Source organism: Saimiri boliviensis, chromosome 17, assembly GCF_048565385.1.
Source record: "Saimiri boliviensis isolate mSaiBol1 chromosome 17, mSaiBol1.pri, whole genome shotgun sequence".
In the NCBI taxonomy this organism is placed as follows: Eukaryota; Metazoa; Chordata; class Mammalia; order Primates; family Cebidae; genus Saimiri; species Saimiri boliviensis.
The window spans coordinates 13,698,312-13,720,321 of NC_133465.1; the positions used below are offsets into that span (position 1 = coordinate 13,698,312).

The following is a 22,010-nucleotide window of genomic DNA, read 5'->3' on the forward strand; positions in this document are numbered from 1 at the left end:
TACCATGGAAATGTGTCACCACTACGATTCACCAAGCAGTCAGTTTAATGAACTGTTTTTACTTGTTTATGCATTTATGCTTGTTTAGAGCTAGTAGGAACCTCTGAAATCATTTAATCTACACCTAATGAGCAAACTGAGACTATGAGAACTCTCAAAGGTTTATGTAAAGTCATAAGACAGTGTCATTCATGAGCAAAACCCCAGATCTTGGGGCTGTTAGGTGCTGCTCCTCAGAGAGTTTCACAGCCTGGCAATGAAGAGACCTATAAGTTACTCTACCAAGTAACCCTAAGTTTTGCTTTCTGGTAGATGACTTACGATGGGGATGCCTCTGTGGTCTCCCCCATGCCCATGACTTATGTCTGCAAACTAGAGAGACATAACTATGAAATGATGAAACTAGGCTCCATCAATCAGTGCTATAGACTGAATGCTTATGTCTGTCCAAAGGTTCATATGCTGAAATCTAATCCTCAATGTAATTGGATTTGGAGCTGAGGTCTTTGTCAGATGATTAGGTCATAAGGATGGGGATCTTTTGAGTAGGATTAGTGCTCTCACAAAAGAGAGCCTAGAGAGTGTCCTGGCCCATTCCATCATGTGAAGACACAGTGAGAAGACAGGTGTCTATGAAATAGGAAACAGCCTATTTCATCAGCCTAACATCGTAACTAATAATTTACACTACATTGCATCTTCATAATAAATGTTTATGTTAGAATATAGGCTAAGAGCCTTAAAAAGGGTGCCAGGTTTGATTGGTATGTTATGATTCCCTAGTCATCATGGGTTTTGGCCTATGTTGATCAGTTTCACCGGGTACTACCGGTTAAAATTAAACCACATCATCACCAGTTCTTTCAAATGGAGCAGATGGCATGATCTCCCATTGCAGTGGTTTGTCATTCATTTCTTACACAGACGCATGAGCCCCCCTTTGTCAAGTGAACACCATCAGCCAGGTGCAAATGATAAGAACGAGGAAGAGGGTCTGGAGAATATAACTGAGGCATTGGGGGAGTGTGGGATTTGAGATGTCCTAATCAAGAAGGAGGTAAGGCCAGGCGTGATGGCTCATTCCTATAATTCCAGCACTTTGGGAGGCCAAGGTGAGCAGATTGCTTGAGCCCAGGTTCAAGACCAGCCTGAGCAATATGGTAAAACTCATCTCTACAAAAAGTACAAAAAATTAGCCCAGCATGGTTGTACATGCCTGTCATTCCAGCTACTTGGGAGGCTAAGGTGGAAGAATAACCTGAGCCTGGGAATTCAAGGCTACAATGAGCTGTGATCACACCACTGCAGTTCCACCTGGACATTGGAGTAAGACTCTCTATCGCCCCCAGAAAAAAGTGGTAAAAAGGGAAGAAGTTTCATTCTGCTGGTATGGCAATTTTGTCTTCAAGAATCATGCAAAAAGCCCAGGCACGGTGGCTCAAGACTGTAATCCCAGCACTTTGGGAGGCCAAGGTGGGTGGATCACCTAAGGTCAAGAGTTTGAGACCAACCTGGCCAACATGGTGAAACCCCATCTCTACTAAAAATACAAAAATTAGCCAGGCATGGCGGCAGGCTCCTATAATCCCAACTATTCCAGAGGTAGAGGCAGGAGAATCGCTTTAACCCAGGAGGTGGAGGTTGCAGTGAGCCGAGGTAATGCCATTGCACTCCAGCCTGGGCAACAAGAGTGAAACTTCATCTCAAAAGAAAAAAAAAGAAAAAAAATCAAGTAAGCAGAAGTGAATATAGGTTTAATGGTACTTGACACCTTGACACTCAATTTTAGGAGTCCCTTTAAGAAAAAAATACAAAAGTATAAATGTAGGGGCAAAAGACCCTGGAAGGTACTTGGTGCCAGAGAAGAATGTGAAGACTGAGCTTTGCTTACTTTGTGTGAGTTGTTATGATTTCACCTGCATATGGCAGAAGCCAGAGAAGGCAGAAGGAACTTTTGCTGTCTCTGTGCCCCATGCAGACTGGCGATTTCTTCAAGAGAACCCTTCTGGAGAAACAACCACTACCTGGGGACTAAGAATTCAATCAAGAGGAACCAAAGAGGCATAAGCTATCTTTCAAATTCGTACGAGAAATATGTTCAAGTTAAGAGAGAACATGCAGAAAATGTATTTAAAAATGTGTAAGGAAAAAATTGGGCCCCAGCCTTTGGAACAATTTCATTATGATTGGGCTTCCCTTGGCTTTAGAACATACCAGGGAGGAGATTGCTATGGCAGTAAAATTAAGAGAGAGGGCTACAGAGATTTTTCCAGTGCTTGAGTGGATTGATACAGAAGGCTAACGTCTAATCCCCTAATCTGCCTTAGTATATAAAAGCAAGGGAGGTCTAGCAGGAGGGACCAGGGATGTAGTCAAATAGATGGGTTTGGGCAGACCTCCTGGTCTGGAGTAACTGGGGGAAGGGCTGCAAAGTCTAAAGCCCAGCTATAGAGGTAGCTGACATCATTCAGCTACTGGGACTTCCCGACTGGAAGCTTGCTTATAGGAAAACAAAATGAGCTGAATTATCAACATTTGAGTATGCCTTCAAGGTAGGTGGGACCTCGGGTAACCAGAATAGAGGCAGAAAGTGGGATGATGGTTGCCAGGGACTGAGGGAGCAGGAGATGAGGAGTTACTGTTTAGTGGGTGCAGAGTTTCAGTTTAGGATGATAGAATATTCTGGAAATGAATGTTAGTGATGGTTCTAGAACAACACTGAGAATGTACTTAATGCACTGAATTATGTACTTAACAGTTAAGATGATAAAGTTTACGTTACCTATATTTTCACAAAATACAAAAATATCCTTTTATAAAAGTGAATTTAAAAGACATCCCAGAACCTAAGGAAAATTCCACAAATCAAATCCATGGGTTTAGTTCTAAGGACCACAGAGGCTGGGAAAAGAAGCAACTGATACTGACTTTTCTTGTCATTTAATAATCTTTGTGTGGATTGTAGACTCAAAAGGCATTTGTATGACTTATCAAGAGGTGAGAAGCCCGGTCCCCACTTCCAAATGGTTATAAATGGTGCACTCTCAGTAGAAGGAATTCAAAAGGTGAGATGCCTACCTCCTTTTGCAAAGCAGGGAATGGTACAGGAGGCAGGAAAAACCAGGCCATAAAAATTCATAGAAAATAGCGTATGTCAAAGGAAAACCAGTCTGGGCCAGATCAAAGCTATGACAGAAGTAATGAGTGAGTTTCTTTATACCTATATTTTACTGTTGAAGGTAGGGGACTGTCTATAAATTAAAGTGACAAAAATGAATGGATTAAGATGTCCTCGATTTAGAAACTGTCATTAAGGGCTTTTTTTTTTTTTTTTTTTTTAAACTGAACAATTCCAGAAGCCTTAGAGCTCAGGAAGGGTGCTGATGGTAGGACTTCAGGGAAGGTAGAAAGAAAGACACAATTCAAGGACAGTGATCACGCCTCCAACATTGACAAATGTGATCAAGTTCTATTGAAAGGAAAGGTTTAGTGGTCAGCTAACACTGATTCTTATTCCTCAAAACAAACTTCAGTCGCAGATTCAGCAGCCTATGGAAGTAAGTAAGGTGATTGACTTAAACATTATCATTTTAAGAAATAGAAGAAAAATAATTATTAGTAACAGCTTCAACCACAAAATGCTTCCAGACATGTCACAGTTGGAATGAGACTGCCAGAACTGTTAATCCTCTTCATTTTTTTAATAAATGAAAAAACTATGGCTCGGTGGGATTGAATGATTCATACAAATTTTCATGATTTGTGGTCAAATAAAAAATTACTCACAAGATTATGTATAAGCCACGGGGTTTCATCATTGGGGTAAAAAAAGAGCTGGTGAGTCTAAATAATATCATAAAAAAAGACAGGATCAAGAAAATGATGATTAGACAAGCCCTTGTTTTCTCTACAATGGTATGAAGTGCCACACAAAGGTAAATAAATGTATATAATTGGCCGAGCGCAGTGGCTCACACCTGTAATCCCAGCACTTTCGGAGGCCAAGGTGGATGGATCACCTGAGGTCAGGAGTTCAAGACCAGCCTGGTCAACAAGGTGAAACACCATCTCTGCTAAAAAATACAAAAAACAGCTGGGTGTGGTGGCGAGTGCCTTCAATCCCAGCTACTCAGGAGGCTTCGGCAGGGAGAATTGCTTGAACGCGGGAGGTGGAGGTTGCAGTGAGCTGAGACTGTGCCACTGCACTCCAGACTGGGTGACAAAGCAAGGCTCCATTAAAAAAAGAAAAAAAAATATATATATATATATATATGTGTGTGTGTGTGTGTGTGTGTGTGTATAATATGTACATAGTATATATTTCACATATAGGCAAATACATATATAAGCAACTAATACATATTTTATATATATATAAGTTGCCTGTATAGCTGTGTATATATATAATATATTATATATATAATATGTATAATATTATATATATATATTTACCTATATGTGAACTATATACTATGTGTATATTATACACTTGCACATACATATATATATGTATATTTTTTGAATGGAGTCTTGCTTTTTCACCCAGTCTGGAGTTCAGTGGCACAATCTCAGCTTCCCTCAATCTCAGCTCTCTGCAACCTCCAACTTATATATATATACATACAGCTATACAGGCAACATATATATATATATATAAAATATGTGTTATGTATTATATATATATATATACACACAAGAAACTATATTATATTATATTACAGGCAACTATATTATATATATGTTTTATACATATAATATATATTATATATAACATATATATTATTCATAATATATGTTATCTATAACGTATGTAATATATATGCTATATATTATATATGTTATGTATAACATATATGTTATATATAATATATTATATATACAGCTATACAACTTATATATACATAATGTATATTATATAATTATTTTTAATGCATGCAATACTGTGTATTACATGCAGTGCATGCAATACTGTGTATTACATGCAGTGCATGCAATACTGTGTATTTACAATACTGTGTATAATACTGAATACCATGTACAGGCAACTATATTATGTTACTATATTACAGTACATGTTAATACTGTGTATTACATGCAGTACATGTAATACTGTGTATTTACAATACTGTGTATAATATGAATACCATGTACAGGCAACTATATTATGTTACAGGCAACTATATTATGTTACAGGCAACTATGTTATATATATTATATGTTATATATAAATATTATATATTATATATATTATATATATATAATATGTTATATATATTAGTTGCCTGTATAGCTGTATCCCTGCACTCAGGGATACAGTAATTGGAATGAAATGAAGGAAGGTTGCTTATGCAGATGACAGAGTGACAGGGAACAGCCGACAACACAGATTTAGAGACCTGGAAAACATCAAAGCAGCCACCATATAAATAAGGGACACAATAAATCATGAAGATCAGGCTGCAGAAACTGGAACAAGAGTCCCATTAAATAATGAAAGCATCACAGGAATAAATGGCAGTGAGCAAGCAGAGACTAGACTGCTGAGAGACCTAGAAGCAGACATGCAGGAATGATGAAGGAAACAGACAATGGGCATTGTTACACGTGGGAGATTTGCAACTTCAGTTAGAAGACAGGATGAGGCTGGTAAAAACAGATCTGCTTCCAATTTTTTCTGCGTGTTCGTTATATACAGCTTGGGCTGGCAGAACGCATCATCTCGTTGATAAAGAGCTTTTTATTACTGGCCTTATCAAATATCAGGGGCCAAAGAGTCTGAAAAAGAGCTCATTATTTATGGCTAGATAGAAGAAGAGCTAGGTGTGCTTAATACAGAATCTCTTTACGGTTGGAAGTCAATACCAATTGCTATTTTTTGCATTTCAGTGGATCAGAAGGAAGAAGAAAGCTACATCCACAAGAAAGTTTCAAATGCCATATGATTGAATGATAGTAGGGAGGGGATTTTTCTCTAAAGAGAACTTTCTCTAACATGGAAAGAAACAATATGAGAAAGGGCAAAGAACATCAAAGAGTGTAGGATGAAGGCCAAGCACTTTGAAATGAAAAGTAAGGTGTAAGGCCGGGACTGGTGGCTCACAGCTGTAATTCCAGCACTTTGGCAGGCTGAGGCAGGCAGATCACAAGATCAGGAGTTCAAGACAAGCCTGGCCAACATGGTGAAACCCCATCTCTACTAAAAATACAAAAAATCAGCTGGGCACAGTGACGGGTGCTTGTAATCCCAGCTACTTGGGAGACTGAGGCAGGAGAATGGCTTGAACCCGGAAGGTGGAGGTTGCAGTGAGCAGAGATTGTGCCATTGTACTCCAGCCCTGGCAACAGTGCAAGACTCTGTCTCAAAAAAAAAAAAAAAAAAAAAAAAAAGAAAAGAGAAAAAAAAGTAATTTATAATTTTGAAGCCAGAGAGTTACAAAAGGGGGAAATAAAAAAACACAATTAGGGGTCTTGAGGAAAAGAAAGGAGGAATAAAAAAAATGTAAAATAATTTTTGCAATAAAGATTTTGACACAGGAAAATATTGAAGAGTAAAAGTTTACTCAGATGAGGAACAAAATAAAATCAAGAATTGTAGAAAGAAAGATGCTGAAAAGACTCTTGTAACGAATTCAGCTAAGGAGAAATGTGGGGTTTGTCCAAGGTGGGGATGAACTACAGTAGACCTATAAACTTTTTTTTAATCTAGAAAGAAAGGAAAAAGAAAAGAAAAAAAAATGATTCAAGTCTAAAGTCTATACCCTCTTTGATATAAACATGCTTTGAATCATTCTATATAAAGGTAAGGCATTACCATTATAGGATATTTAGTTCGACTTTTTATAATGAAGAACAACTGATCTGGGATTTAGGAATAGGATCAAGTAGTCTGAAATAAAAATTAGGTTTGACTATAAAGATATCAGTTGATAGCACTTAATCAAAAACTCTTGTTGCCTCTGAAAAATTGCAGTGAAATGACTATAAAGTTTCCTTGCTTCCTGCAGTTCCCTGGTTGACCAGCTGTTGCAGGACTGAAATAAAGAAATCTGAGCTTAGATAAGGCTTTCTCTGGGAAAACAGGTGGGAGAAGAATTACACTGCCCAGAGAGAGGCAGATAATCTTTCAGGAGTGGAAGGCCACACACTGCTGCTCCTGATTCTTCAGGTCCGCGGTGAGGGTTGGGGTACTGGAAGCCAGGTATGCATCCTTTCAACAACACCCCCATCTCCTATGTCAAACCTGCCTCCAGCCTTTCGTATTCAGTCCCATCCATCCTCCTTCGCACCTCGCCCCCACTGTTTTCCTAATGCAAATCCTCTTGGGGAAAGTTAAGCCTGTGTGACTTTCATCTCTCTAGGTGTCTATATCAGACATTCAGACTGTTTTTCCTAGAGCTGAAGCTGAGAGCGGTTGCCCTAGGTGGACTGCGGGTTTTTTCCCCAAAAATCTGAGGTAGGAAATAGACATTCTCAAGTACGTCACATCCGACGAAAGGGAAGAATCAGATGTCGAAGATCGGTTGTAACAGGCAGAATGTGGCAGAAGTCACCTGCCTGTGACAACTGAGGGAAGCATGGAGATGGAAGACGGGAGGCAGAAAGACTGATTACTCCTATTTGCAATGAAAGCAGCTCCCCTAGTGGGGTGGAAATGCTCTAGGTTTACTATAAAATTACTTTGGGAGAGACCTAATGGTCAACGTACAGACCAGACAATTAATTATACAGAAGCCCTCTTAGGAATAATCAAAGTTAGCACCAAGTTCAAAGTCTAGCCTAGTCATGTATCATCCAGGCAGAGCTAATGAAGGACACCAGATCTCATCCTATCTGATCCTTCAATGGTAATTAAAATATCATACTCAGACTTTTTTTGAGTCAGACTCTCACTCCTTTGCTCAGGCTGGAGTACAGTGGCGTGATCTTGGCTCACTGCAACCTCTGCCTCCTGGGTTCAAGTGATTCTCCTGCTTCAGCCTCGCCTCCTGAGTAGCTGGGACTATAGGCGTGCGCCACCACGCCTGGCTAATTTTTGTGTTTTTAGTAGAGGTGGGGTTTCACCATGTTGACCAGGATGGTCTCGATCTCTTGACCTCATGATTTGCCGGCCTCGGCCTCCCAAAGTGCTGGAATTACAGGCATGAGCTACCCTGCCTGGTTCATACCCAGATTACTTTAGAGTGAAAAGGACTCATAACGGAATGTGTGTTCCCTGTTCAGGGTGGCTTTTATTTTCACAGTAAAACTAGAAGAGAGTAAGTTGTTGCGCATATTGCTATTAAAAAAACACAACCAACATTTGGAAATTAAACTAAAAAATTTGGGCTATAGCCTGAAACATACTAGCATTTTCTAATATCCCACAACGGAACCATGTATTAGAAGTAATTTCAATTTTCGGTTTTATTTCCTCACGGCTTAACTAAAATTTATTATTTTATGACTTCGTGTGTGATATTGCACTGCCTCGTAATTTCCCCAAATTCATCCTTTTTCAAGCTTTTAAAGGAAGGCCTGCCATTTCAACATTCCATTATGTAATAAACAGATTTATAAATTTCCTATCTATCTTCTTCTTCGGTAAAATTGAGATTCGGTGCAAATCTGTTTGCATGTTGATGAAGATATTTCAAGGACCAAAAATTCTGCAAGAACATTGATGTTTCACCAGCAGGGCTTGAGGTTTGGGTTTTTAAAATTCCACTCTTCTTCAATGATTACTAGATACAGTAAGAGCATAAGTAGGGCCTTTTTTTTTTTTTTTTACCCCTATACAAAGGCTTATATTGGGATGAATCCCAGCAACACTTTTCCTGTGTTTGAGAAGCCTACGTTCTTCTGTTCTCTGATTCTATCGAAATTATGTACAAAGTTCTGGGGTTTCTAGGATATGAGGCAATAGGAATTTGCTTTCCTTTGCTATTATTCAGCAACTCAAGGCTATTTGTAATCATAGCACATCCATCTGAATTTAGCTGTTGAACAGAAACGGAGACATTTACTTCTCTCTCTAGGCACTTTGATTTTGTCAGGTGACAAGAAATACAGTTGCGGCCCTGTGGTGGAAGCAACTAGAAACCGCAAGACTTGAACTTGAGAAAGCCTTTAGAAATGTTTTATTGGAATGTTATTTTCCACCTGAAGCTGACTGATTCCGTTTCTCACAAATGCAATGATCCATTTGTTACAAGCTGCTCCTGTATCTTCATTATAAAAACCCAGTTTGGTTCCCTTTAGCAGTTTTGCCAGCAAAGCACAACAGTATACATTAATCTGCTTATTGGAAGAAAAGAAAGGAAGAAAGAAAGAAAGAAAGGAAGGAAGGAAGAAGGAAAAGAAGAGAGTAGAAAAGAATAGACAAGAAAAGAAAAAAGAAACATTTTCAAGAGGGAAACCAGAAGGGTGAGTGAAAGAATTACCAGTCCAGCATTAATCAGAATCTGGCTGTTAGACCTGAGGCACACACTAGTTGTGACTGATACACTTCTTAATCCAGGAACTGAGCATGACTGACATTTTCGTTGAGATCATTTTTGGTTATGGAGACTTTCCTGTGCATTACAGAATGTTTAGCAGCACCCCTGGCCTCTACCCAGGATGCTAGTAGCACTCCTCTACCCTTAAGACAACCAAAAATATCTCCAGGTATTGCCCTGGGATGCAAAATCACCTTTTGTTGATAAGCATTGTCTTAAGCCCTAGTGAGACTGAGTGAAACATCTATAAAATGAAACTAATGAGTGCAGAGAGCTGCTGTTGTTGGTATAAGGTAAAATAATGCATTTGAAAGGGCAGTCTGCAATATAAATATAAGGTATTATTTTATAGACAGATTTATTTATTCACATATTGAATTTAAGGTATCTTCATGGGGAGCAGGGGACTCAGCACATCTCAGCTGGCCGAATACGATGAGACTGTTTAGGAGAAATGTATCCCCTTTTCAACTGTAATAGCAAGAGTTGAAAATTTACAGACACATCAATGTTTTAAACTACTGTATAACAAGTTAACAAAAGGATTCAGGTGCTGAACAGGGATTTGATCCCAATGACCACTGAGGTTGATTTCAGCTTTGAAGATCCTTAGAAAATAAGAAAATTAGAATGGGATTAATATTTCTAGAATAATCGATATCCATTCTCTAGAGGCATATTAATCTCCATTTATTGAAATAAAATTAATTGCCCTAGAAGTGACTAAGTTCTCTGGAGCATGCATACACTGTAGATGTGATCTTGAAAGCAAACTGCTCAAAACGAAGCTGTAGATATTTTCGAGATATTCTTCTTGAAAGACAACACATTACCTCAAGAAAAGGGAAGGGGATTGGGAGGCATGGCTTTGGAACAGACAGCTCAGAGAATGGACGCTCAGATGTTCCGATCAAGATCAAAGCCTATTATTTGGTGTAGCTAAACAGACAGAATAAATGTGAAGTCAAATGTATGCACAGCAGGGACGAGTACCTTACAGAGGCAGAAATGAATGGATATTCCTGCTACAGAATACTGACTCTTAATCTTTATACATTTTGCTAGGACTTATTACTTCTAACACTCTTAGGAAGTCCTAGAATTTTCAAGGTTTTCCTGGAGTTTTCTGGAGTCATTATTTTTTAAAATAATATGAACAAAAAGATCTGTGTTCAAAAAGAGATCCTTTGCATTCAATTCTGTTCTTTTATTATTTCTTTCACATTAGAAAAAGTGAAGGTTGCATAATGCAATTGTTTCTTTTGCATTATGCCAAGAAAACATTTACAAAAGAATCAGTTGTACAAACAACATAAGCTAATAGAAATGATGATAATCATTTAAATGAGTATCTTGCTTGAAGTGAGTATCTTGTTGCAGCTTGTGATTCAAGTAGAATAAAAACAGTCTGTGGCATTGAGAAATTAAGAGCATAGACATGAAGGAAATCAAGTGAAACAAGGTGACCTGGATTTTGGGTTTACTTAACTCCTGTAAATGGGATATTAACAGATAAATCAAAAGATCTGGAGAAATGACAAAATATCTAACATTTAAAAGATGTTTTCCTTCATTTTAATCCTATGTTAAGCTTCTCAAGAAATATTTACATCACCTGATGCAGCAGCTATTGTAAATGCACGATTGTACTGCATATTTTAAAACAATTTTAGTTTCTCTTGATTGACAACATTAGAGAAGAAAAAGAATATTATTTTAGAATATTATTTTAGAGTGTCTGGTCCTTTAAAATTTGGCAGTTAAAGAAAACTTCCATGAAATAGAAGACATTTTTCCTCTTGGTTTTAAACTTCTAATAAAATGTTGCTGACAGACTAATTATAAATGTTTGATATATTTCATGCATATGTGTTCCTCTCTAAACCAATTTAATTCCCATTAATACTAATCTTGTTAATACCCACTCAGAGAGGAAAGGAATACTCTTAATAAACTATTGATTTATTTGAGTGATTTAAATGGGGGATGGGCAGAAACAGATGAAAGAGGAAAAGCCACCATTTTGTCCACAAACGCATTCCCTAGAATATTTTTCCAAATATTCATAAACATTAGGTTAATAAATGGTATAAATAGGAAGTGGGGGGAGAATAAAGTGATAAAGTGATAGTCTTCCATCGATGAAAAATAAAAGCATTGTAAATGAATGGCTAATTATTTTTTTAGAGTACTAGCAATTAGGAGTGAGACATTATAAAAGGTAGGTTTTCTTTCTTTAAAAAGAGGTAAATTAAAAAACAAATGAGACTCATACTTGCAAGCGCTAATTGAAGTCTGGTTTCCTTTCTTAAAAAAGTCAGTTGTCAACAAATGGGTAAGTTATGTTCCTGGCACATCTTGTGCTACCCCTAGTGTGGCTGGCCACCTTGTCCTCCATGCAAGACTCCAACAATTCCTCTCCAGTTCAATTAAGCACCCATCAGTCAAGATTTCCATATCTCAGGGTACTTTAAGAAGCCAAGAAGCAAGATTGGCTCTTAAGAGAAGCTGTGTCCAGTTCTGAGTGGTTTTCTTGAACACAGCTTTGTAATGAGACTTGGGGGTAGCCTGAGACTTAGAAAACAAGGGAACACCCTCTCTGTCCATTTTCAGATCATCCGAAAACTAGCTAACCATTTCTAAAGGTGCAGAGGTCTTCTTTCCCATTCTCCCTGGAAAAAGTGGTCTGAAATAGGGAACAAATGGAAGATGGAATTTTGTCCAGGGCCCACCATTTAGCCTTTAGATACATCATTCTACCTCCCAGAGACTCAGTTTTCCTTTCTGTAAAAAGGGTATAATAATTTCTACTTACTGTGCTCTTATATAACAGAACAATCTTTTTTTTTAAGCGATCAAAAAGGTGTATTGGAAAGTACTGTGAAAACTGTGAAGTGGGTACACACATATAATACCTACTGGGAAATAATTTAAGAAAAAGTGGCACAGGAAAACGAGGAGAAAAACGTAAGGCTAGATGTCAATTTTATCAGGGCCTTGTATTAGAAGAGAGAGAGATGTTTACCCTCAGGATTTTCTGAAAACTTTTAATGACAGCTGATGCTTATACTTTACGGGTATATAGAACATAAAATAAAAACTGAAAATTGAAAGGCTTTAGACAGTGACATTTTCCTTTTGTTGATCCAAATGTTTGGTGTTGGTTATACATTAAGATGGGGTGGGGGTGAGAACAATCTCTTAACATTCATTGAAAAAAAAAACACTGAAACATATTTTCAGCACAAATATTAAACTGCCTCTTCTTCTCTACCGATTGGTAAAAAAATATATTATATTTTGATTTTTTTTTTTTTCTTTTTAAATTATACGGTTATCCATCCCAGCCGAAGTCGTGCCCGGTCATCTGGTAGAACTTGAGGTTGAAAGGCCGGTAGAACTCGCGCAGCCTGCGCACCACCTCGCGGTCGATCTCGGGGTGGGTCCTGCCCTTGGTCTTGCCCAGGCAGTGGGGCCGGCTGCTGCCCTCCGCCTTCTTCAGGCAGGGGAAGCCCTTGGTCTTGTTGAAGTAGAAGTGCTTGTCCGTGATGATCCTCTTGAGGCCCAGGAAGTCCTGCACGCGGCCCAGCTCGCCGGCCGGGTCGCTGATGAGCCGCTCGCCGCTCACGAAGAGCATCTGGCGGATGGGGAAGTGGCGCAGCCAGTGCTCCAGGTGCTTGGCGTAGATGCCGATCTGGATGGCGCTCCACGACGTGTCGATGAGGCCCGTCGTCCTGTTTTTGAACGTCAAGCTCTCGAAGGTGGGGATGTCGGGCCGCTTGGACAGCGTCTGCGTGTAGTCCGAGATGGCCCTGGTCACCGGGTCCCGCACCACCACGATGAGCTTGGTGTCCTTGGACATGGCCGAGATGCGCGCGGGCGCCTCCCGCGTCACGAAGTAGCTGGGCGTCTTCTCCATGGTGATCTGCCCGTCCAGGGTTCTGGGCATCAGGTCCCTGAGAAAAGCAAAAGGGCAAGTCAGAGATGTGCACAGAGAGCTCAGTCCCAGGAGAGGCTTCGAGGTACACTCGGGAGCCGGACTGCCATTCCCGCTCCCCTACTTGCTGGGTTTCTGATGGTGAAGTCTCACTAGCAGCCCTGCACCGCGGATTCCTCCTGTACTGAACACAGAATATTACCCTTCGCAATTTTGTGATGATTAAATGAGTTAATATACCTCAACAGTTTAGAAAAGTGCCTGGCGCCTAATAAATGTTAAGTTTCAGTGTTTTATTATTGTTTATCTGCAAGGCTGTAAGAAAATAACCTTGATCAAAATCTTCAGGTGAATTAGGATGTTGTCGTAAACACAATTATATGGCTATGAGATAGTATTAAAACACCCTGAGCCCTTCTTGTGGTTTTCTTACAAACAAAGCAATTATATTCGACATAACTAATAGCATATTACACAAAATACTTATGTTTGTAATTCCTGAGGTTTCCTGCAACAAACAAGACTTATTAAAGAATCTATCTTTTCCAAAACCTAAAATGCAATAAAAAATAAAAATTAAAATTAAAAAAAAAGAAAAGAAACAAAACAAAACAACAACAACAAAAAATCTATCTTTTGCCTAACGATTTGAAATGCCATCATTATCATATTCTAAGTATGTTGATTCCTTTCTACATTGGCCCAATTATGTTATTATCACGTGATAGTATATTTTCATGTACACCAAAGTAAATTCTGACTCTCTGTTGTTCAAGATACCCTTGATGATTCTTGTCTGTTTTTCCTCCTGACAAATGAGAAATCACTTTGTCACATTAAAAACAAAAATGCCATTGGAGTCTTGATAAAGCGTACATTGCTTCTCTGTTCAAAAAAGCTTTCTACTGAGAAGGATGGGCCTCAAGGCCGGTCAAAACATATGAACAGGAGAGATAAAATCTATTTGTTCTTCCAACTTAAGTATACTGCAATTAAATGCACTATTTGTTGAGATAGATATAGACAGACGGACAAACACATAGATACAGATTTTTAGTTATTTCATTTTGTGGTCTTGATTTCTCTCAATGTAGGCATTATCTAGGATTGTATTAAATCTTTAATTCTGATGACAGATATGTTACTTTTGTTCATGGAATTTGTGATTAGTTTATACTTTGCATCTGCAAGGAAAGGATACACTTTGTGTTATGGGAGCTTGCAGTTATTAATTGCCTATGATTTTGTCCCACCAATACTATCTGCTAAGTATATTTTGTGAAACATGTCAAACATACACAAAAACAGAGGAAATTGTCAAATCACTTTCATGTACCTTAAATCCAGCTTCAAAAATTCATAACAGCCAATTTTATTTATGAATCCCCTTATTCCTACTGCTCATGCCAGTTGGATTATTTTAAAGTCATTCACAAACATCGTATCAGGGGATTAGTAAGTATTCCTGTCCGTGTTTGCATTATTTCTGGCACAATTCCCCAATCTCTGGGGCAATCCGATAGCCCTGATACTCCCTTAGTTTTAATGATGCAGGTTCTGGGATTCAGAAAACGATACCCCAAAATGAAGGCCCCAAAAGCAGCCTCAGAAGCAGACGTTTTTCTCTGAACTTCTGCCCTTCTGTCTTTCAGACTCACTCTTAACCAAGACTAGCCACAGAAACTAAAATCCCTCTTCCCCAAGGTGGGTCATAGAAACCACAACTCCTTTTCCCCAAAGCCAGCCATAAAACCTAAAAACATTACTTTAACTTTCCTTCCACCTCTCCGTACAAACACTGGCCATAAAGATATTATCTGGGCTGAGGTGGGCAGATCACCTGAGTTAAGACCAGCCTGACCAACATGGAGAAACCCCGTCTCTACTAAAAAAATAAAATACAAAATTAACCAGGCATGGTGGTGCATGCCTGTAATCCCAGCTACTTGGGAGGCTGAGGCAGGAGAGCGGATTGAACCCAGGAGGTGGAGGTGGAGGTGAGCCAAGATTGAGCCACTGCACTCCAGCCTGGGCAACAAGAGCAAAACTTCATCTCTAAATAAAGAAAGAAAAGAAAAGAAAAAAGAAATGATCTGACTTATTTTGTTTGACTGTAGGTCATAAGACCTTCATTCTTGAGAGGGTCCTGTCCCACACCCAGAAGGAAGGAAGGCTTGTTCAGAGAGGCCAAGAAGAATTGAGACAGACAGACCTTACAGGGTTCCCACACTGAGCCTATTACCGTTAGATCATACCCTTTCTGTCCAATCCTATTTCTATACTTCTATATTCTTATTTAGTTAAGCCTAAGCATAAAAATGGAGAATTTCCCCTGTATCTCTGTGTCTTCACTCCGAAGGCTCCTGCATACAGAGTAATAAATGTGGATGCCTTTTCTCCTATGAATCTGCCTCTTATCAGTGATTTTCAGAAGTTCTCCCTGAGCCTATACACAGGTTTTTGTTTTGTTTTTGTTTTTGTTTTTGTTTTGTCATTTCGGTCAAGTTATCTGGACATTTTTTTAGACATTAGACATTTGCTTTCTGTCTCTGAGCTTTTTTTTTTTTTTTTTTTTTTTTTTGAGGCAGAGTCTTGCTCTGTCACCAGGCACCAGGCTGGAGTGCAGTGACGTGATCCTGGCTCACTGCAACCTCCGCCTCCTGGGTTCAAGCAATTCTCCTGCTTCAGCCTCCTGAGTAGCTGGGAGTACAGACATGTGCCACCACGCTCAGCTAATTTTTATATTTTAGTAGAGACAGGATTTCACTATGTTGGCCAGGATGGTCTCAATCTCTTGACCTCATGATCCACCCACCTCAGCCTCTTAAAGTGCTGGGATTACAGGCTTGAGCCACCACGCCCGGCCTCTGAGTTTTTTCTAATTGTTAAAATAAATGTGAACTTCCTCTTTCAAAATCACTTTTAATATACCTAATTACCCACCTCTTAGATAAACCTTAAGTTCTGGGGAAGAGTAAGCGAAGACCAGAGTGTTTGTTGTTGACATAAAGGAGACATACACATTACTATAACCACCTATGTGACACAGATTCCATTGTGTGACATGAATGTACAGAACTCATTCCTTTGTGATTCCTTCTATGGAACAGAACAGTCATCTAGACCAGCCTAATATAAAAGCTTACGTTATGCTTGTCTAAGATGAGCCAGGAGATCTACCCACAGATTGTTGAAATTTCTCCATGAAGGAAATTTAATCAAATGTGTGGAAAAGTTTTGGGCTTGAAAAGCAATCATCAACTACACTGAAGTGATAAAAAAAAAAAAAAAAGAGTATATATTGATTTTATTTTTTTTTGAAAAAGCCAGCATTGCTGTCTCTTTTTTCTATATATCTTTCACTTTCAACTACTTTATCTCCAATTTTGACCAGTAAAATGGAGATAGTATAATACTTGAATCAATTTTGACCAGTAAAATAGAGATAGCATAATAAATACTTCATTCAGGAGCTTCTGATTGACCTGTGGGTGGGGCTGGAGTGGGGAATTGTTGCAGGAGACTTTCACAGATATTGAGACTATACATTGCGCTGGACCAGAGGAAACACTGCTAAAACCAGCAAAAAAAGAAACCGTATTTTAAATAATCTCAATAGATTAGGGAAAAGAGCTACCCAACATAAGAGGAGTTTGAAGAGGAAACAGCTAAAACAGAATTGTAGAAGAAAAACACATTCATTACTGTCATCCACAGGATGAGGAAAACTGACTGATTTAGTAGCGGGTGGGAGTCGGGAGTTGGGCTTAACTAAAAGCTACCTGCAAGCTTCTTTCTGCAAAAAGATAGAAACGAGAGTCTAAATAAATCCATACCTTGTAGAAAATGGTTGCTTTGTAGCAGGACTCACAACAGAATTCTTTAACTTGTAATCTTTAAATATTTGATTTTCAAAAAAGTCAATGAATGGGATAAAACATTTTTCATCCATTTTCTTACTGCAAATCTTACTGGATTTTAATGTTCAAAAAAGCACCACGTTATCACATGAAACAAAAGCCATGTGTATGTTGGAATACTGCATTTCAAAGTGTTTAGAACTTGAGAATCGTTCTTCTTTACCCGAGGAAGGTACATATTATGTTGGTGCAAAAGTAATTGTGGCTTCTGCAATTATTGACAAAACTGCAATTACTTTTGCACCAACCTAATAGTATGACTGTGCTTTGTGTATAAGATGGGGCCTGAGATGGGTTGTGAAAGCTCTCTTCCAGTATTACAGGTCTATAGAAATACAAGGCAGGCTATGGGAGCACAAAGGTGTGTGCAGGGGGTAATCCCATGAGGTTTGCCTGAAGACAGAACCGGTGAGAAGGGATATGAGAAATTCAACTGCATGATGGGAGGCGTAGGTCCTAGGAGAACGTACTTTCCAAGCTAAATCGTGTAGACCATTCCAACCATCCCTTTAAATAATGAACAGGATTTGGAGACATGTATAGTAGGTATGAGGATGAGGAAATGGGTAAGGACCAACATTATAAGGAAAAACTGGAGAAGTGTATTTGTTTTTTCCTGAGGGAGGCAAAGAGAAGAAGAAATTTCACAAGCAAATTAAGAATTATATTACAAGGTAGATTTATACACAGTTGCTCTTCTCTCCATAGAACTCAAAGAGAATTCACAATAACTAAAAGGTGGAAGCAATCCAAGGGTCTATTGACAGATGAATGGATAAACAAAATGTGGTTTATGCATACAATGGAATACTATTCAGAAATTCTGACACACACTGCAACATGAGTGCACCTTGAGGACATTATGCCAAGTGAAATAACCCGGTCACAAAAAGACAAATACTCTATGAGTGCACTTATGTATCTAGGGTACTCAAATTCATTGAGACAGAAAGTAGAATGGTGGTTTCCAGGGGTTGTGGGCAAGAAGAACAGAGAGTTATTGTTCAGTAGGTACGAAATTTTCGTGTTGTGAGGTTCTGGAGATTGATTGCGTAACAATGTGTATGTACTTAACACTACTGGACCTAATAATGGTTAAAAAGGTAAATTTTATGTTATGTGTATTTTACTACAAGTTTTTAAAAAAGAACTTAAGCGAGGACAAACATTTTAGTGGCACTGATAGAAATTAGACAAAAGAGTATTTTTGCTTTGTGGCTAATAAAACATTAGAACAAGGTACTACTGAAGGAGGCTGTGGTTTTGCTAAAAGGGAAATACAAGAATTTATGAGATTTTTGTGCAGCTGATCTCAAATCAAAAAATGAGGTTTGTGGTCCCTGCCTACTGCCTGCTGCGTGATCACTAGCTAGAAATTTAACATCTCTATGCTCAGTTTATTCACCTTACCGGAAAAATCATGCCAAGGTTCAAAGGTTCTCTAAATCTGTTCACTGTTTCAAGAGGAGGTTGGAATGGTCTACAAGACTTAGCTTGGAAAATAAGTTCTCCTAGGACCTACACCTCCCATCATGAAGTTGAATTTCTCATATCCCTTCTCACCGGTTCTGTCTTCAGGCAAACCTCATGAAGTGCCAACACGGCCATTATTACTACAGAGAATACATGGCAGCAGCCCTTTTTTTTTTTTTTTTTTTTGAGATGGAGTTTTGCTCTTATTATGCAGGCTGGAGTGCAATGGCGCGATCTCGGCTCTCCGCCATCTCGGCTCACCGCAACCTCTGCCTCCTGGGTTCAGGCAATTCTCCTGCCTCAGCCTCCTGAATAGCTGTGATTACAGGCATGCACCACCATGCCCAGCTGATTTTTTGTATTTTTAGTAGAGATGGGGTTTCACCATGTTGACCAGGATGGTCTCGATCTCTTGACCTTGTGATCCACCCACCTCAGCCTCCCAAAACGCTGGGATTACAGGCTTGAGGGAATCACTCTTTTTAGGAACATGACACCCAGTGTTCTGAACTCCCCACTTCTAGGAGAACCCCACTTAGTCCAGCTAACAAAGAATCCAGAGAGTTACAGCTCTTTGCCATGTTCCTGACACGCCTGCCCATTTTTCATTCAGACAGTGAGAATGTCTGGTTTGAAGACCATGAGCTGGCTACATTATTTGGAAGGACACAGCCTGGTTTATTATCTTATATGGTATGAGAGAGATGGGCTCAGTTTTCAAGGGGATTTCATTTTCTTCCATGACATAGGTGCAATTGTGCCTGGAAGGAAACTGCTTGGCAATACTTCTATCTGGCCCAAGCATCATGCCCTCTTCCACTGTGCTGGGAATTCCATTCTGGATCTGATCTGTCACACTGGGTAAGGCGCTCGGGGTCTAGGGTTGTCAGAGCTGCTGTCTGCCTGCGGTGACAGAAATGTTATGGCCCAAGCAGGATCCATAACAGACAGGCGAAGTTGTCTCTTGTTTTCTACCCAAGTTCTCAACCAAGTCAGTAGTTAATAGCAGGAGTACTAAAATGACCCAGAGGACTTTCCCACTGCCACAGTGGGGACAGTGAGGGGACAGACCTGCCGCCATGGCTATGCCTCAATGATGGTCCAAGAGGCAAGGCTAGCACTCTAGCATGGGCCACACCGCTGCCACCTCTATGATCAGGGAGGAGCCCTCCATGACACTCCACAACGTGGAAGCGTGGTGCATCCAAATATGTGCAAGACAGAATAAAAAGAACTTCCCTTGTGTGTCTCACTCTTCTTATCCATTTGGGCCATTTGCCCTGAATTCCCACAGCCCTCATGTGGTCTTTTGGCTTCTTCACCCTCCCTCTGGAACTGCTACCGACCTTGTCTGGAAGTACTTCTTCCAAAAAAAGTGGCATTTGCCACTAACTATTTAGGAAAAATTAATTCCAGATTGCCTGAAGATATAAGTAGTGAAACAGTAAATTTTGAGAAGGAAACCTAGAATATCCTGATGATTTTGAAGGAGATAAAGTTTTGTTAATTTCTTAAAGGAATAATTATAATAATTAAAAAAAAGACCTACGGCAGTGTAGTGTGGGAAGTAAATTTTAAAAAGAAAAAAAAAGACTTGTGCTACATTAAAATAGGGACTTCTGTTTATCAAATGATACCACTAAGTTAGCAAAAAGGCAAGCCTCTGAATTATATATTTAAAAAAAAACACTTAAAATACGTGTATATCAACAAGAGATATCCATAATACATAAAGAGCTCCTATAAATCAATAAGTAAAAGTAACTTGACAGCATAGAAGAAAAATGGGCAAAAAAACTAGAATAAGCACTTTAAACAAAAGACAGTATCCACAAAATTACAGCCAGATTTGAAGAATAAGTTTTAGTGTTCTGTAGCACTGTAGGGTGAATATGGTTAACGACAATTTCATGTATATTCTCAACAAGCTAGAAGAGAAGATTTTTGAATGCTCACAACACTACCAAGTAACCAACGTTTGGGGTGAGGGATATGCTAACTACCCTGATTTGATTATTGCATTGCATATAAGTATTGAAATATCACTCTGTGTCACATAAATATATACAATTATTAGATACCAACTAAAAATAAAATGGAAAATAAATAAATAAAAAGTATCTAAATAATCAATAAACACATGAAAAGGCACTGAATCTCAGCAGTCATCAGGAAAATGTAAATTAAAACACAATACTATACTATAACACAACTACTGGTCATCTAGAATAAAAATGACAGAGAATTCTGAGTTTGGGTGAGAATGTGGAACTGGCAAGTTGATGGTTGAAGAGTAAACTGGCACAGTGACTTTAGAAAACTGATTGGTACTATCTACCAAACAAGTGCATTCACTGTGACCCAGCCATTTCACGGCCAGGGCTATACTCAATGGAAATCACACATATGTTCACCAAAAGACAGTTCACAAATATTCACAGACAATCCTAACAGTCCCCAGTTCAAGCTGTCCAAATATTCCCCAAAATAGACGCACATAGATGCACAGTGAGATCTTAAACAGCACATAGCATGAATGACATAAAACCTGGGGGTGGGCTGGTCACTGTGGCTCACGCCTGTAATCCCAGGGAGTCAGAGGCTGGTAGATCATGACATCAGGAGTTCGAGACTAGCTTGACCAATATGGTGAAACCCCGTCTCTACTAAAACTACACAAATTAGCTGGGTGTGGTGGGTGCGCCTGTAATCACAGCTACTCAGGAGGCTGAGGCAGGAGAATCGCTTGAACCTGCGGGGGCAGAGGTTGCAGTAAGCCAAGATCGTGACGTTGCACTCCAGCCTGGGTGACAGCATGAGACTCTGTCTCCAAAAACAAACAACAACAACAAAAACTTGTGGGTGAATATCACAATGTCAACAAACAGAGCCAGTCACAAAAATGTAAACACTGTATGGTTTCCTTTATTAAAAATGTTCTTAAACAGGCCAAATTCATCTATCCCATTCAATGTCAAAATAATGGTTACCTATAGGGGAATCGGTGTCTAAAAGAGGGCATGAGAGGGACTTCCAGGCTGAAGGAAAAGTCCCAGTTCACGACCTGGGTGCTGGTCACACAATCGTATCCACTTTGTGAAAATTTATTGAGCTGTGTATCTCATGATTTGTGTCCTTTTTTATATTTATGTTGTACTTAAATAAAGCTTTTATTATGCTTATAAAAAATAAATGGACCAATAT

At 39.1% G+C, this 22,010-nt stretch overlaps 1 protein-coding gene across 1 annotated transcript in view; it reads right to left on the bottom strand.

Annotated features, from left to right (window-relative positions):
* Window positions 1-7,883: 7,883 nt before the first annotated feature.
* The window catches only part of HS3ST3A1 (heparan sulfate-glucosamine 3-sulfotransferase 3A1), a 108,345-nt gene continuing 94,218 nt past the window's right edge, over window positions 7,884-22,010 (bottom strand). The window contains exon 2 of the mRNA XM_003929391.4: window positions 7,884-13,432. Within this exon, the coding sequence (XP_003929440.3) occupies window positions 12,811-13,432 (622 nt within the window). The 3' untranslated portion in view covers window positions 7,884-12,810. The remainder of the gene's footprint in view (window positions 13,433-22,010) is intronic.